Source organism: Bufo gargarizans, chromosome 5 (assembly GCF_014858855.1).
Source record: "Bufo gargarizans isolate SCDJY-AF-19 chromosome 5, ASM1485885v1, whole genome shotgun sequence".
NCBI classification, from domain to species: domain Eukaryota; kingdom Metazoa; phylum Chordata; class Amphibia; order Anura; family Bufonidae; genus Bufo; species Bufo gargarizans.
Genome location: NC_058084.1, coordinates 52,805,493 through 52,822,434, shown reverse-complemented (window position 1 = coordinate 52,822,434; position 16,942 = coordinate 52,805,493). Strand labels below are relative to the sequence as shown.

The 16,942-nt window shown below is 45.5% G+C and overlaps 1 protein-coding gene across 18 annotated transcripts in view; it reads left to right on the top strand.

Annotated features, from left to right (window-relative positions):
• The window catches only part of RIMS2 (regulating synaptic membrane exocytosis 2), a 578,844-nt gene that overhangs the window by 466,825 nt on the left and 95,077 nt on the right, over positions 1-16,942 (top strand). For 15 of the 18 annotated variants that reach the window (XM_044295802.1, XM_044295801.1, XM_044295800.1 and 12 more), the window contains 2 exons: positions 1,610-1,645; positions 10,384-10,490. In XM_044295802.1, the coding sequence (XP_044151737.1) occupies positions 1,610-1,645; positions 10,384-10,490 (143 nt within the window). The remainder of the gene's footprint in view (positions 1-1,609; positions 1,646-10,383; positions 10,491-16,942) is intronic. The other 3 variants (XM_044295812.1, XM_044295798.1, XM_044295813.1) reach the window with 1 other exon arrangement.

Below are 16,942 nucleotides of genomic sequence, written 5' to 3'. Positions count from 1 at the left end.
CAAACTCACATCGCACAAGACTTCATGATAGACACATATTAAAGGGGGATCTGCTTCTTATTCCGGAAACAGTGCCACGTCCGTCAGTGTTTGGGATCGCAGCTCATCCTCATTAAAGTGAATAGGGTAAACTGCAATATCGGACACAGAGCAGACCCTTTTTATAATCACAGGCAACCCATTTATGCTACAAACATTTTTAGAATTTCTGTGTAACTAATACTGACAGGACTGACCACCGGCACAGGACTGAGCACCGGCACAGGACTGAGCACCGGCACAGGACTGAGCACTGGCACAGGACTGAGCACTGGCACAGGACTGAGCACCGGCACAGGACTGAGCACCGGCACAGGACTGGGCACCGGCACAGGACTGAGCACTGGCACAGGACTGGGCACCGACACAGGACTGGGCACCGACACAGGACTGGGCACCGACAGCACTTAGCACTAACTAAGTTAGCACTGGGCACTGACAGGACTGAGCACTGGCACAGGACTGAGCACTGGCACAGGACTGAGCACTGGCACAGGACTGGGCACCGGCACAGGACTGAGCACCGGCACAGGACTGAGCACCGGCACAGGACTGAGCACCGGCACAGGACTGAGCACCGGCACAGGACTGAGCACCGGCACAGGACTGAGCACCGGCACAGGACTGAGCACCGTCACAGGACTGAGCACTGGCACAGGACTGGGCACCGACACAGGACTGGGCACCGACACAGGACTGGGCACCGACAGCACTTAGCACTAACTAAGTTAGCACTGGGCACTGACAGGACTGAGCACTGACAGGACTGAGCACTGACAGGACTTGACAGGACTAAGTGCTCAATCCAACTGCACGTTGATAGTATTGGAGAACAAAAGATATTTAACGACTATTACTAACCTATCCAGATAATGATCATAGGATAATAGGTACAAGAAGCTGATAATTATAGATAGATAGATGAAGTCAGTCTAGTTCAATGACTGTAGTGATACATTTGTAAGAAGAGGACGGAGGTCACGGGCCTCACGGTCGAGGACTAGGTCTTGCTTCTGTTCTGACCTGTCCATTTATGTAACTTACCTAATCAGAAGGACCATCCTGAGAGGGTGCAAATTATAGACTGTGAGGACAACTATTCGGATACGGGCCTCACAGCATGGACTGAGCCTTGGTCATTCTGGCTGGCTCAGCATCTTTTGCAGCTGACGTTGCTGCCTGTTCTATAGAGATATTATATCTGAGATATTTGTGCACTTCTCAGTTAGAAATTGAATGTCAGAGGAATTGCTATTTTAGGATTTGCATCTACCAATTGTCAGTTTTCTCTATAAGAAGATGTTTGTGAAAATTAACGGAATAAGGTCAAGCCAAGTTTCAGTGTTAATAGTGCAATAAAAGGGATAACGACACAATTATTTGTATCAGTCCTTTCATTGATCTATCTGTCCGCCCCTCCATCCATTGCCCAGTTCGTTCTGGTCACATGTGTGTTTTTTCTTTTGTTTCCTTTCCTATGTTTTAGTCATTTAGTTTTTGCTTGTGTCCTCGTGTGGAACCATTGTTTTCATTTCATGTCTTCCATTACATGTATCATTTTTATTTCTAGAATACAGGACGGCAGAACAAGAGAATGGGGATCCAGGTATGGGACATAGTTAGAGGCATGTTACGTAACTAGACGCGGTGACATATCTGTTTTATTGTATATATTGTTTTTTTATGTTTTCAAGCGTATTTCCGTTTAATTGTTCAGCGTGTTTACAAAGATCTTAGGGCGCATTACTGAATTAATATATGTTTAATTTAATTAATGAATTATATGTATTACATAATTTATAGAAGAATTTAGTTTCTGCAAAGATGTGACCTTTATTGAAATGAATTCAAGCCCTAAAGGGAAGATTCCTAATTCTCAGGGTTCTTGTATGTTATCAAACTGAAGTCCCTTCTACCTGGCATTTGAGCTAAAGGCTATGGACACTGTTTATGCGGGTATCTGGCTGCCCTTCTGTTTGCTCTCGCCCTCCCTTCTCTCAGTGTTGGGCTATGTTCACATGTGTTGCATTTGCATATTGCAAATCCAAGATCCACAACCGAAATCCAAGGCTCCAACTTGGATGTGCTGAGTAGAGCAGTTGATCTTTATAAGTATGAGTCCCATTGTTATTTCTTGGGGCTAATCCTCTGCATTTCTGCCTGAGATAAGTGGCTTGGTACTTATTTTTACAGCAGTTTTTTTTTTAGGTACCAGCATTTAAAATCCACTCTGAAAATACCCTTTGCATGTGAACAGGGTTGTGGAAACCCCATTTGCATGCATGGAATGCAGATTGTTACCAGATTCAATGTGGTCATATGTGAATGGAACATTAGAAATAGCAGCAGGGAGGGGGAGAAAGTTGTACATGGCAGATTAGAGTGTAGAGAGGGGGGAAAGCTTCTGTGGAGTTCTCATTTAAGCTGTAGACAGGGAGGAAAGAACACACATCAGTCCAGGAATGAAGAAGTTTTGATACATGAGAGCTAATGAAGACAGCAGCACCCGGTCTCATATCCAGCATGTTGATAAAATGTCTAAAAATGAACTGCAACCTTTTAACTTACAGAAACCACTAACATATGTTAAAAAATGTAAAAGATGTTCATAGTTTTGAAGATAATGTAGTATATGAATGGTCTTCAACATTTAACTGTCTAGTTGTTGCAAAACTTCAGGCCTTAGCAGCTAGAAAGCTGCAGATTGTGGACCACTAGTACAGTAGGTTTCTCTACAGTTCTGTTCAAAAGCACCAGAAGCTAATCAAATAAAAAAAATCATCTTTGCTACATCTGTAGGTATTCAACCAGAGCTAATGTGTCGGCCATGACCGTATTGAAATCCGCATTCACTTGAATGGGTCTGCAATCCAGAACATAGTGAGCGGAGGCATTGAGCGGAAGGCCACAGAAGCACTACGGAGCGCTAGAACATGCTCTATTTTTTGCGGATGGATCACAGACCAATTCAAGTTGAATGGGTCTGCATCCGCAGTGCAGGCCACATGGACGGTGCCCATTAATTGAGGACCGCATTTCGCAGTCCCCAGTGCACAGCACAGGTGACCCATGTTCATGAGTCCTGAACTAGAGACAGCGCAGCAGTAGCAGTCTTATCCAAGTCCCGGTGCTTGAGTAGGTCCAAAAGCCATACAGTATATCAAGACACCAGTATTGAAATTGGCCCATGGTAAGTGGTAGGCCCTGTTACAGATTTTACATTTCATCTCAGCTTGGCCTCAGTTCTCAACAGATGGGACTGATTTGTAGTGAATGGTATAGCTACTGTACCTTTTAATAATATCTCCAGAAATGCTTCCATACATTGATCCTTGTTACACTGTTAAGTCTGATATCTCTGATAGTCTGTTGCGTATCATGACGGGGGGGGGGGGACACACCCCCAGGTCAGGGTATAAGAGTCCATGGCATATCAGGCTCCTCGCAGTCTGTGGCAGGCACTGATATATTGTGCTGCTATGTCCACAGTGTTCTCTTCCTCTCCCAGCAGGATGGGCAGCTTCTCTTCCTCCTCCATGGAGCTCAAGTCTGGGAGTAGATCAGAGAGTCTCCTAAAGTGGATGTCTCTCACTGTGTATTTGGGACAGTATCAGGAAGTGGGCCTCATCCTTCACAGCCTCCAGTTGGCACTGTTGGCACAGTCTGCTTTCTCTAGACATGTAGCTCTGTCGATGCCGTCCGGATTCGACAGCCAGGCTGTGGATGCTCAGTCTGTATCGGCTCAGGATTTTCCGGTCTGTGGGGTTCCCTATTTTCTCCAGATATGGGACTAGTTTGTTGTCTCTCTGTAGGTTCTGCTACACTGTCAGCTTCTGGGATGCTCTCACCTCCTTCAGCCATTCACTGACGTATTCCTCTTGTCTCTTGTTTACTGTGTTCCTGATCCCGGCTTTTGTGAGGTGGTGTGGGATGATTTTCTGGTCGGGCTGGGTTTCAGTAAGTTGATTTTGTGGCTTTGCCTTGCCTGGGATCCCTTGGTGTAGCAAGGCTTTATGGGGATGGGAACCTTTACTACTACCATGTAGATGGCACCAAAATGATAGCGCCCTCTTCTGGATTGTAAAGTGTAGAAGGAATCTGCCTAGCTCCCCTCGACAGGCACTGTTAGAAGTGCTCCAATGGACCTGGAGGAGATGCTTACTGAATTCCAGGTGGAATATTTCTGTTGGGCTGGAATCCCATCTTGGCCAGTTGGGGTACGTGTGAGGGCCCCAGACTTCACTACCATACAGGAGGATTAGTGCAATGATGGAGTCAAAGATTTTAAGCCAGACCCTCACGGGTGCCTTTAGCTGGTACCATTGTCTACTGATGTTGTAGAAGGTCTTGCATGCTTTGACTTTCAGCTCCTCAATGGCTGATTTGAAGCTCCCAGTCTGGTCAATAATCAGGCCCAGGTAGGTGTACCTGTTGGTGGCTTTAAGAGGGCAGTTGTGTAGCGTGAAGGTAGGGGGCCTGGCTGACTTTGTTTTCCTTCTCTGGAACACCACAGTGTTGGTCTTTTTAAAGTTGATGGGAAAGGCCCATCAACAGTTGGTCATAGTAGGAGAAGGTCATCCGCATACAGGAGAAATTTCACCTCCGTGTCATGGAGGATAAGACCTGGTGTTGAGGAGGACTCCAGAGCCGCTGCCAGCTCGTTGATGTAAATGTTAAAGAGAGTTGGACTGAGGCTGCAGCCCTGTCTGACTCCTCGGCTCTGCTGGAAGTAAGCTGTTCTCCTCCCATTTACCTTCACTCTGCATCGGTTCTCGGCGTAGGAGCTTTTGATGATGTTGTATGTCTTGCCTCCTATTCAGCTCTCCTATAGTTTCAGGAGCAATCCTGGGTGCCACACCGAGTCAAATGCTTTTTTGAAGTCCACGAAACAAGCGTATATCTTTCTCTGCTTTGTGTTGTGGGCATGGCTCTGGATAAGGCTGCAGGGTGTGGTCTGTGGTGCGGTGGTTTGACATGAACCCTGCTTGGCTTTTACTGAGTACATTGTGCTGGCTGAGAAAGCTGAGGATTCTCTGGTTCAGGACACTGGGTCATACTAGTTGGCTGGGTCATACCTGTGCCCGCTCTTGTGTATTGGGGTTATGGCACTTTGATTTCAGGCATGAGGGAAGTAGCCAGCGATCAGCACAATGTTGTACAGTTTTGCTGTGGCTGCCTGCATTGCTGGTGGGCTGTACTTAATCATTTTGGGTGGGATGCCATCTGTGCGGTTGGCTTTCTTACCTCTTATGGTTGATATTCTCTCTGATATCTCCTGCAGTGTTATGGGTCTAGCGGGTTTTGGAAATCTTTAAGTATATTTTCCATGCTCTTCAGTTTTGGCCTCATTTGTTCTTGGTCTGGGTTACGTTCTTCTTTTGGGATGTCTCTGTAGAGGTCTCTGAAATACTGGAGCCAGATGTTGCCATTCTGAATATGGAGGTTGTTTTTCTTCTCATTTGTGCTCAGGTGGTTCCATAGTTCCCAGAAGGAGTTATCTTGGAGGGCATCTTAAAGCTGTGTAAGTTTGGTTGAGGTATATTCTTGCTGTTTCCTTCTGAGGAGGGTTTTGTATTGTCTCTGCGTTGTGCCGTAGACTTCCTGCAGGTTGGTGTTGTTGGGATCTCTATGCTTTTTATTAGAGGCCGATCTTAAGGTCTTCCGTACAGCTCTGCACTCCTTATTAAACCAAGTGTTGGGGTTATCTTCTTTTTGCTTCAGGTGGCTGTACTTTTTCAGGTCAGCCATTTCTGCCATGGTGCAAAATATATTATTAACGTCTCTTACAGCTTGATTGACTCCTGAGTTTAACTCAAACACCTTGTTGTTGAAGTAGTAGAGCATCCCTTGGATTTCTGGTTTATTGTGCACCTCTTTATATTTCTGAGCCGATGTCTTGGACCACTTATAAGATGGAGGTAGTGTGAAGAGTCCGGCCTGCTGAGGTATTTGTCCTGGTGGTTTGTTTGTTTACTTAATATATAAGGATGTCTGGTTGTGATGTGGAGTCCTAGGCTTCGGCAAAGATTTAACATTTTTTTGCCACTTTTATTTACCGTGCTGTCTTAACTGTTCCTGTCTGTATGTACTGAGCTGTCGCTCTGTGCTCCATATATATATATATATATATATATATATACTGTATATATAGATGTTTCCATCTGTGGTCAGGTAGTCTTTCCCTTCCTGTTCTGGCATTGAGGTCTCCCATTATAAGGACTTTTCCCAGGGTTTGATAGGGGCGGCTTCCCTTTGCAGGATCTCAAACCTTTCTGGGTTGTAGTAGGGGGACTCAGGTGGTGGTATGTAGGCCGCACAGAGGTAGATAGCGGACTGAGAGGTGAGGATGGAGCGGTCTATTCTGATCCAGATGTGGCTGTTTCCCCGTTTTACTGGTCTGATCTGCTCATGGAGCTCCGCTTTATAACACACTAGTATTCCTCCCGAACAGCAGCCAAGTTTGGTGGTTTTATTTTTCAGGGCCGGGACAGAGATTTCCCATTATCCATTGGGCGCCAGGGACTCGCTCTCTGCTTTAGTCCATGTTTCTAGAATAGGGATGCTCAACCTGCGGCCCTCCAGCTGTTGCAAAACTACAACTCCCAGCATGCCCTAATAGCTGTAGGTTGTCCAGGCATGCTGAGAATTGTAGTTTTGCAACAGCTAGAGGGCCACAGGTTGGGCATCACTGTTTTTAGAAGGATTTGAATGTCGATGTTTCTCAAACTCTAGGTGTAGTCTGGATCATTTACATTACATCCAAAGGCTGACGCGTTCAGACCTTGGATGTTCCAGCTGCTATCTATAAAGGATGTCATAGCGGGTCCTTATACCTTGTAATAAGTGGGCTTCATAGGACGAGCTGGGGGTCTGACTGGTTCTGCTATCTATCTATCTATCTATCTATCTATCTGCTGTATCTATCTATCTATCCATCTACTGTATCTACAGTCATGTGAAAAAATTAGGACACCCTTTGAAAGCATGTGGTTTTTTGTAACATTTTTAATAAAAGGTTATTTCATCTCCGTTTCAACAATACAGAGAGATTAAAGTAATCCGACTAAACAAAGAAAACTGAAGAAAAGTCTTTTCAAGATCTTCTGTAAATGTCATTCTACAAAAATGCCTATTCTAACTGAGGAAAAAGATAGGACACCCTTGCCCCTAATAGCGAGTGTTACCTCCTTTGGCTGAAATAACTGCAGTGAGACGGTTCTTGTAGCCATCTACCAGTCTTCGACATCGGTCTGAGGAAATTTTACCCCACTCCTCAATGCAGAACTTTTTCAGCTGTGAGATGTTTGAGGGGTTTTTTGCACGTACAGCCCTTTTCAAGTCACCCCACAGCATCTCAATGGGATTCAAATCTGGACTTTGACTTGGCCATTCCAGGACTCTCCATTTCTTCTTTTTCAGCCAATCTTTGGTTGATTTACTAGTATGTTTTGGGTCATTGTCATGTTGCATGGTCCAGTTCCGCTTCAGCTTTAATTTTCTAACTGATGGTCTCACATGTTCTTCAAGCACCTTCTGATACACAGTAGAATTCATCGTGGATTCTATGATGGTGAGCTGACCAGGTCCTGCTGCAGCAAAGCAGCCCCAAACCATGACACTTCCACCTCCATGCTTCACAGTTGGTATGAGGTTCTTTTCTTGGAATGCTGTGTTTGGTTTACGCCAAACATGTCCTCTGCTGTTGTGTCCAAATAATTCAATTTTGGACTCATCTGTCCAAAGAACATTATTCCAGAAGTCCTGGTCTTTGTCAACTTTATCTCTGGCAAATGTCAGTCTGGCCTCGATGTTTCTCTTGGAAAGCAAAGGTTTCCTCCTTGCACACCTCCCATGCAAGTTAAACTTGTACAGTCTCTTTCTGATTGTAGAGGCATGTACTTCTACATCAACAGTAGCCAGAGCCTGCTGTAGTTCTCGAGATGACACTTTAGGGTTTTTGGAGACCTCTTTTAGCATCTTGCGGTCTGCTCTTTGGGTGAACTTGCTGGGGCGACCAGTCCTGGGCATGTTGGCAGTTGTTTTGAAAGCCCTCCACTTGTAGACTATCTTCCGGACAGTGGAATGGCTGATTTCAAAATCTTTTGAGATCTTTTTAAATCCCTTCCCAGACTCATAGGCTGCTACAATCTTTTTTCTGAAGTCCTCTGACAGCTCTTTTGCTCTCACCATGGTGCTCACTCTCACTTCAACAGTCAGGAGCACACCAAACTAAATGTCTGAGGTTTAAATAGGGCAAGCCTCATTCAACATGCAGAGTAACGATCTACTAATTATGTGCACCTGGTGTGATATACCTGTGTGAGATCTGAGCCAATTTAAGAGGGAATACATGTGAGGGTGTCCTATCTTTTTCCTCAGTTAGAATAGGCATTTTTGTAGAATGACATTTACAGAAGATCTTGAAAAGACTTTTCTTCAGTTTTCTTTGTTTAGTCGGATTACTTTAATCTCTCTGTATTGTTGAAACGGAGATGAAATAACCTTTTATTAAAAATGTTACAAAAAACCACATGCTTTCAAAGGGTGTCCTAATTTTTTCACATGACTGTATCTATCTGCTTTATCTATCTGTCTATCTATCTATCTATCTATCTATCTATCTATCTCATATCTATCTGTTATCTGTGTGTCTATGTATCTATCTATCATCTATCTAGTTCAGTCTATTTATTTATCTCTTATCTACATTATCTATCTGTCTCTCTATCTATCTTTCCGTCTATCTCTTATCTGTGTGTCTGTTTATCAATGTATCTCCTATCTATCTATCTATCTATCTAGCTATAATAATACATAGATATATACAGTACGCTCCTCTAGGTATAACAGTGATACAATATCAAGGGCTGTGAATAGATTTGTATTGCTAGGATTTGGCTGCAGGGGATGCTACAACACTGATTTTCATCTCAAAGTATCATTTCTCTATATTTTATGGTCTCCACCGCTTTAACAACCCTAGACATTTGCTCATTGCAAAGTTTCAAGGAGTGTTTAGCAGCTGCAAACCACCTTCACCGCGCAACGGCTGAGATCTCTTCACTATGCATTAAACGGGGTCACATTCCGCTTTATGAGGGGAGTACATTTCTCATCATCTACCCTGCAGTTCTTGCATGGCTGGGCTTGAGCACTTGCAGTAGATTTTAGTAAAGTCATTTTCTGTTTGCTTTTTAGATTTACTGTATTTGCAGTTGTTTTACACAGTAGAGGCATTTAAAGGGGTTGTGCAGGGGGTTTATATTGATGACCGAGTCCCGACACCCACACCGCTCTGCTCGCTCTGATCATTTTTCAAGACTACACTGCACATTGTCTCGCTTGCAGCGGCTGCGCAGTCCAATTACAAGTGCTGGTTCCATTCACTTGAATTCCAATCTTTGCAATTACACTGCGCAACCACTGCAAGTGAGGTGACACAAAATGCAACCTTGTTGAAGGGGAAGCAGCGCGCCGCCTCCTCTTCAAACAGCTGATCAGTGGGGATGTGGGGATTTGGAACCCTGCCAATCTGATACTAATGACCTATTCTGAGAATAGGTCATCAATATAAACCCCCTGCACAACCACTTTAAAGGGATTGTGCAGGATTAGAAAGACATGGCTGCTTCATTCTGTATAGTGCACCTCACCTGTCCGGGCCTGGTATTGCAGCTTAGCACTACTGAAGTGAATGGGGCTGAGCTGCACTACCCCACACAGCCTGTGCATAGGTGTGGCACTGTTTCTGGAAGAAAGCAGCCATGTTTTTCTCCTCAGACCTGTAACTGTAGCAATAATAATCATGGTCAGATTTACCCAAAATCCACAAAATGCATGTTCTCCACTGTTAGGCCTCTTGCACACGAAAGTGTGCCCCCATGTTGCCGTATTGCGGCCCGCATTTGCGGATCCGCAATACACGGGTGCCATTCCGTGGGCATTCCGCTTTACGGATGTGGACCCATTCACTTGAATGGGTCCGCAAATCCGGAGATGTGGAATGATGCGGAACGGAAGCATGGAACGGAACAACTACAGGGTTTTGTCCCGTACTTCCGTTCCGCAAAAAGATAGAACATGTCCTGTCTTTTCGCGATCCGCTGCGGCTGCCTCACGGACTGTGTTCGTGCATTGCGGCCCGCACGACCACGGGGCGCACACATTCGTGTGCAAGAGGCCTTATAATGATAACGACTACCTCAAGTTGTCCAGTTTGACCTGGGGCGGACATGCCTGCGCCATTACAGGTGGTGTGTGATGATTCTGGCCTCTTGTAGTTTTATGTCTGAAGATCTAATAGCCTATAGCTTGGTAGTGATCACTTCTCTCTGCTTTTGACAGGTTCAATGGATGTAGAGGAGAGAAATCGACAGATGAAAATGAAGATGAACAAGTTCAAGCAGGTGGCGGGGTCCGACTCCAGGCTGGAGAAAGATTATCATTCCAAGGTAAAGAGGAGTTTCTTATATTGTCGCTTCCAGGAAGGGTTTGTCTGACTTCAGCAAGTGACATTAATCACATAGAGAAAGTTAATACAAGGCACTTACTAATGTACTGTTATTATCCATATTGCCTCCTTTGCTGGTTGGATTCATTTTTCCATCACATTATACTCTGTTTCTATGGTTACGACCACCCTGCAATCCGGCGGCGGTGAACGTGTTTGTACACTATAGGAACACGCACCGACCGATGCGTACTCCCGTGGTCCCGGCTCACATGGCAGTCCACATGCACCATGGGAATTAGCAAAGCTATTTAGAAGAATATATTTTATACAGAGTTAGGGCTCATGCAAACGGCCGTTCCGTGCATTGGGGACCGCAATTTGTGGTCCCCAATGCAGGGGCAACATCCGTGCGGCGGCCAGGACGGATCGAGACCGATTCAACTTGAATGGGTCTGTGATCCGTCCGCACTGTAAAAAAAATAGAACAGTGCTTCCATGGGCTTCGGATCCGCAACGCATCTCCCAGATTGCGGACCTATTCACGTATGCGGGCCACAATACGGCCATGGCCGGACAATGGCCGTGTGCATGAGCCCCTAACCAGGCACCTGGTCACACCCTGGTTGGCAAATAAACCTCTGCAAAATGTTTTGTTTTAAAGGGTATGCCCAAAACCATTTTTTATTTCTGACAGTTGAGTGGCTACATCCCCTATACAGGCATATGGGTTTCCATGGTTACAGACTACAAATAAATACTTTTCTATTCTGAAGGATTGTATCTATCCTTGTAGCCTCCATTACACAAAAACTGAAGTGACTTTTCAATAGACCATCTTACAGTTGTCTACATCCCCTATGCAGACATATGGGTCTCCATGGTTACAGACTACAAATAAACACTGTGTAGTCTGATCTTACTCTTTGTTGATCTACTGAATGTATGGTATGAAGAGGTAGGGATCCCAGGTAATAATTACAACATCAGACTAATCTGGGAGACATATAGCAATTATTATACGCACTTATATAGCGCTGACATTAGCATCGCGCTGTCCCCAATGCGGCTTACAATCTAAGGTCCCTATCAGTATGTCTTGTGTGGCAGGAAACCGAAGAACCTGGGGGAAATCCACACAAACACGGGGAGAACATACAAACTCCATGCAGATGTTGTCCTTGGTTGGATTTGAACCTAGGACCCCAGCGCTGCAAGGTACCAGTGCTAACCACTGAGCCACCGTGCTGCCCATAGCATGCCCACCAGTGCTATCTATTTTTAGGGGAGTATATGTTTTTAGGTTTAAATAAATTGTGCATCTTTGTTCTTTCAAGTGCGCCCATTTGAGTGTGCACAATTTATTTAAACCTAAAAACATATACTCCTCTAAAAATAGATAGTATTTTTCGCCCCATAAGACGCACTTTTTCCCCCCAAAAAATGGGGGGGAAATTCCCCTGCGTCCTATGGGGCGAATGCTGACAGTTTAACATCGCAGTCTGTGATGTATGAGCGAGCGGGGAGGGGCTGGGGGCCGGCAATAGCGGCGGGGCGGTGCAGTCACTGTACTATAGCCCCGCCGCTCCAGTGCTGCACAAATATAAAAAAATGTCTTATTCAATTAAAAGTGATTACACATGCCCCCTCACTCCTCGTCAGTGAGTGACGCACCGGCCGTCCGGCCTACCTGCCTGCATTGTACAGAAGCTGTTAGGATGTACGGTACTATTAGGAGTGAGGGGGCATGTGTAATCACTTTTAATTGAATAAGACATTTTATATTTGTATTCTGGAGCGGCGGGGGGGGGGGGGGGGGGATCTGTGGATAACATCCGTGGGTGGCACAGTTAAGGGGTGGGGGTCTGTGGATGGCACTGTTATGGGGTGGGGGGTCTGTGGATGGCACTGTTATGGGCTGGGGGGGTCTGTGGATGGCACTGTTATGGGGTGGGGGGTCTGTGGATGGCACTGTTATGGGCTGGGGGGGTCTGTGGATGGCACTGTTATGGGGTGGGGGGTCTGTGGATGGCACATATATAACAGTGCCATCCACAGATCCCCCCTGTAACAGTGCCAGCCACAGATCCCCCTGTAACAGTACCAGCCACAGATCCCCCCGTAACAGTGTCCGTCATCCACAGATCCCCCCCATAACAGTGTCCGTCATCCACAGATCCCTCAGTAACAGTGTCCGTCATCCACAGATCCCCCCGTAACAGTGTCCGTCATCCACAGATCCCCCCGTAACAGTGTCCGTCATCCACAGATCCCCCCGTAACAGTGTCCGTCATCCACGGATAATGCACCATGTCACAAAGCTCGAATCATTTCAAATTGGTTTCTTGAACATGACAATGAGTTCACTGTACTAAAATGGCCGCCACAGTCACCAGATCTCAACCCAATAGAGCATCTTTGGGATGTGGTGGAACGGGAGCTTTGTGCCCTGGATGTGCATCCCTCAAATCTCCATCAACTGCAAGATGCTATCCTATCAATATGGGCCAACATTTCTAAAGAATACTATCAGCACCTTGTGGAATCAATGCCACGTAGAATTAAGGCAGTTCTGAAGGCAAAAGGGGGTCCAACACCTGTGTACAGATGTAATGGTGAAGGCTGTATATCGCTTGATGCCAATCTCAAATGACTTCTGGTCGTTCCAAGTTAAAGTCCAATTCGTATATGCGGCAATAATCACAGTTGGTAACACAGCATCACTTCCAAAAGTCACCTGGTAAGTTCACAATGCCATAATGTGTCCTCCCCAGGAGCTGGGTCTTACCCGTCTTCACTGCCTCTTTGCAGCGCTGATTCCAGGTGGCCGTACACCAGCGGTGTCCCAGGTGGTGTGCTAGACCTCAGCGTGGCGTCCCACGTGGTGTGCTAGACCTCAGCGTGGCGTCCCATGTGACCTGGTTGCTTGGGAGACCGGGTAAAGCTGAGATGACGTCACAAATAGTCGACCGCTTGCTCAGGACCTGGACAAAGCTGATTCTCCTTTATCTTATTTTCTTATTGCAGATATTATCTCTGTAGGATTAGTAAGTGCAACGCTCACTCCTCACGCCAGACGCGTTTCGAGGTGCTGTACCTCTTCCTCAGTGGCCAACTGAGTGAGCGTATCCTCACTCTTATATATGGGACAACTACTCCCATAATACTTCACATTGTCATGCATTACTAAAATCTGGAATGGACCAGGGTCATATTCCTTCTTCCTATCCTACTCCCTAAAATCCTGGTGTAGAGTCAGCCCATACTGCTGCCATCATCTTATACAAAAACCCATTAACTTCCATGCCGCCATAAATAAAACATGTATAAAAAATAAAACATATATAAAATTGTATATAAAAAATTGTGTATAAAACATACGATACTATATTCAACAATATACATCAACTAAAAATAGGATTTGGAGAAATGCGCAAGGTCACACAGTGACCTACCAAAAAACGCACCACAAAAGGCTAAGCATAAACCTGCGTTTCTCGTGCGATTTGATCCTTTGTCTCAAATTTCAAAAGGGGTACTATGAGTAAATAAACTCATGCAGCCACGTAAAGGTAGCTATCCTGTTAATGCTGGGAGGACACATCAATATTCATCCAGCGTGTCAGTATAGGAACCACAAAATGGGATAGGATCCAGATTACACATTGTTTGTCAGGAACCCTCCGAATTTGGAGATCCCCGGTCCCCAGAAGAGAATGATGTAAAGGGGAGAGCTGTCCGACAAGGAGGGGAGATCGGAGTGTCGATAAACGACCAGACTCCGATGTCCCATCACCACTGGGCAACCCCCCCACTCCTCACAGAATACCAAAGACCTCCATCTCAGCATTCAAGCCCCTCGGAACAATCGTATCATATTTAAAGATCCTTCGTGATTCCTGTCTAGACATGTGCGCTATATGGTTCCCGCCTCTCCAAGGCTTTTTAACCTTCTCAATCGCCGTAAATCTTACGGCGATTTAAATCTCAAGTGCGCCCATTTGAGTGTGCCCCTTCTTTGTTTTTGCTATCTACGTTTTCACTTTGGTCCTTAGGGTGGGCCTTGTAGGTGAGCACCTTTTCCATACGGTGAGAGGTTGAGCCGCTGAGTTTTCCAAAAACTTTTCAATAGACTTGATTCTAAATATCTTACAATTATTAAGTGTCTACATCCCCAATGCAGACACATGTGTTTCCATGGTTACAGACTACAAATAAACACTGTGTAGTCTGATCTGTTTCTCTGTTGATCTACTGAAGGTATAGTATGAAGAGGTAGGGGTCCGAGGTAATAATTGCAAAATCAGACTAATCTGATTTTGTTTGTGCCCATGGAGAAATATAGGAGTTTTAAGAAGTAGGTTATTTGTAATCACGATAATTTGCAAAGTTGCTTCACTTTCTTAAGATATTCCTGAATTACAGTAATGTGCCTGTTCTTTTCTGAAGGATTTTATTTATCTTTGTAGCCTTCTTGTGTCTAGACTGATGGTCCAGAAAGCAGTCCCTCTTGTGAGTTTAGATAATCTGCATTTTAGAAAAAATCTACTGAGCATTTTAATTAGTATTGTCTGCGTGCCCCAAGACTGTGCATATTCTTTCATATCCTTGAAGTAAGGCACACAATGCAATCTGTTACCAGGCTGGCTGGGCACTGTTCTGCAGGATGCCAGCTGCACGTCTCCAGCATAAATATATATTCCACCGCTTCAGCGGTAATTGCAGATTATTATTCAGATCAGATCAATTTTACCTTATTTAACCTCCCTATACACTGTCTTTTACTGTGCTAGGGCCCCTTTACACGGCTAAAGATCGGCTCAATTATCAGGAATGAACAATCATTCCTGATAATTGGCAAGTGTAAAAGTGCAGCCGCTCACACGATGAACAGCAAACGCTTATTCCTCGAGTGATTGTCACTGCAAAGGGTTAACTGATGTGATGTTCTATTGTTAAGTGAAATGTTGCGATTTATTTTATTTGTGTACCAAATGGCATTGCATGGACAAGTAAGGGTTAAACCTGTGTTTACAGGTTGGGGTTCTAAGGAGATGGACCCTGGGTCCGCCCCCAGCGCAGTCTGTTGTAGCAGAGGAAGAGGATAGATGTGTCTGAGAACACTGTGCAGCCAAACACTGTCTCTGAGACGTCTATAGCTAAAAGTACTCCAGAGAGAGGAAAGGTAGAGAGTCCGGAATCTACAAGGTCAGACAGCAAGGAATTTATGTCCGAAAGAGCTTGCTGCTGTGAGTGGGAACATTGCCAGCAATATATTATATCTGCACCCTTCAGCCCGGGAATTGCAGAACATCTTCCAAGAACCTCATTGCCGGTCTATAGGTCTGTGAGAGATTTAGAAAGACAAAGGGTAGCAGTACTACAGCCCCCATTATTATGCTGTCCATACATTGTCACTGGTAACAGCACTGTATCATATGCCTTGGAACTGTATCTTGTTATTGCTGGATGTACTACAACCCCTATTGTGCACTTTAATAGAGAGCGACTTATTTATTGATACCAACTGGCCTGGTTATTGACTTCACCATACATTGGCTGCTGCGCCCTGATAAATACCTAAAATGAAGGGCACCCCAACTACAACCAGGCAGGGGCTCCAATACCCGGAGGGAAGAAAGGGTGTGCCCGCCAGTCACTGCAAGGTCCCAGGGAGAGCCAGAGGTTAGATTGGCACTGTGGACTGCTGAGTATTACGACCATCATCTAGGCCACAATCACCACTCTCATCCTCCTCCTGCACCTCCCCGGCAGTATCTTTCATGCAGCACCTAAAATGATAATTTGCCGGCAGCACATTGCCTGGTGTAAACGGGGATGTGCTGCTGACAAACAATGAACTTATATGGGCACTTTGGCAGGGCCAGGCAGTGAAAACATCATCACACCTGCCTGGCACTGTCAATGAAAGTGGAGCGGGTGCGGCAGTTGCAGAGAGAGCTGAGATTCTAGGTGTAACGGCAAGGCCCCCGTTGCTCCTAGAGGCTCATTTGCAAAACGTTATTTTTCTCAGCAATGCGGGCACATATGAACATGGGACCAACATAGATGCCTTGTCCTGCCAAGTGCACATACAGCTGGTCATAGTTGCAAATCTGCTAACAGTTGCCCTTTTAAAGGACTTGCACGGGTTCAGAGCTGATCCGGACATATCCCCTTCTTCCTCCACTCAGCCCCTCTGATGAGAGCATCGGAGCCGTTCATGCTCCAATGCTCTCCCTTTGCCCTGTGCTGAATCACGCACGGCAAGGGCTTGTTTCTGGAGATCCGGCGATGTACCGGGCTCTCAATGGGTAAGCTAGGTGAAGGCTTCTGCCTAACAGGGAGACTGGTGATGTCACTGGCGCTAATGGGCGGGCTTTAGCACTGCCCTAGCCTGTAAAACGACTAGCCCGCCCATCAGTGCCTCTGCTTAGCAGTGAAAAATGTACA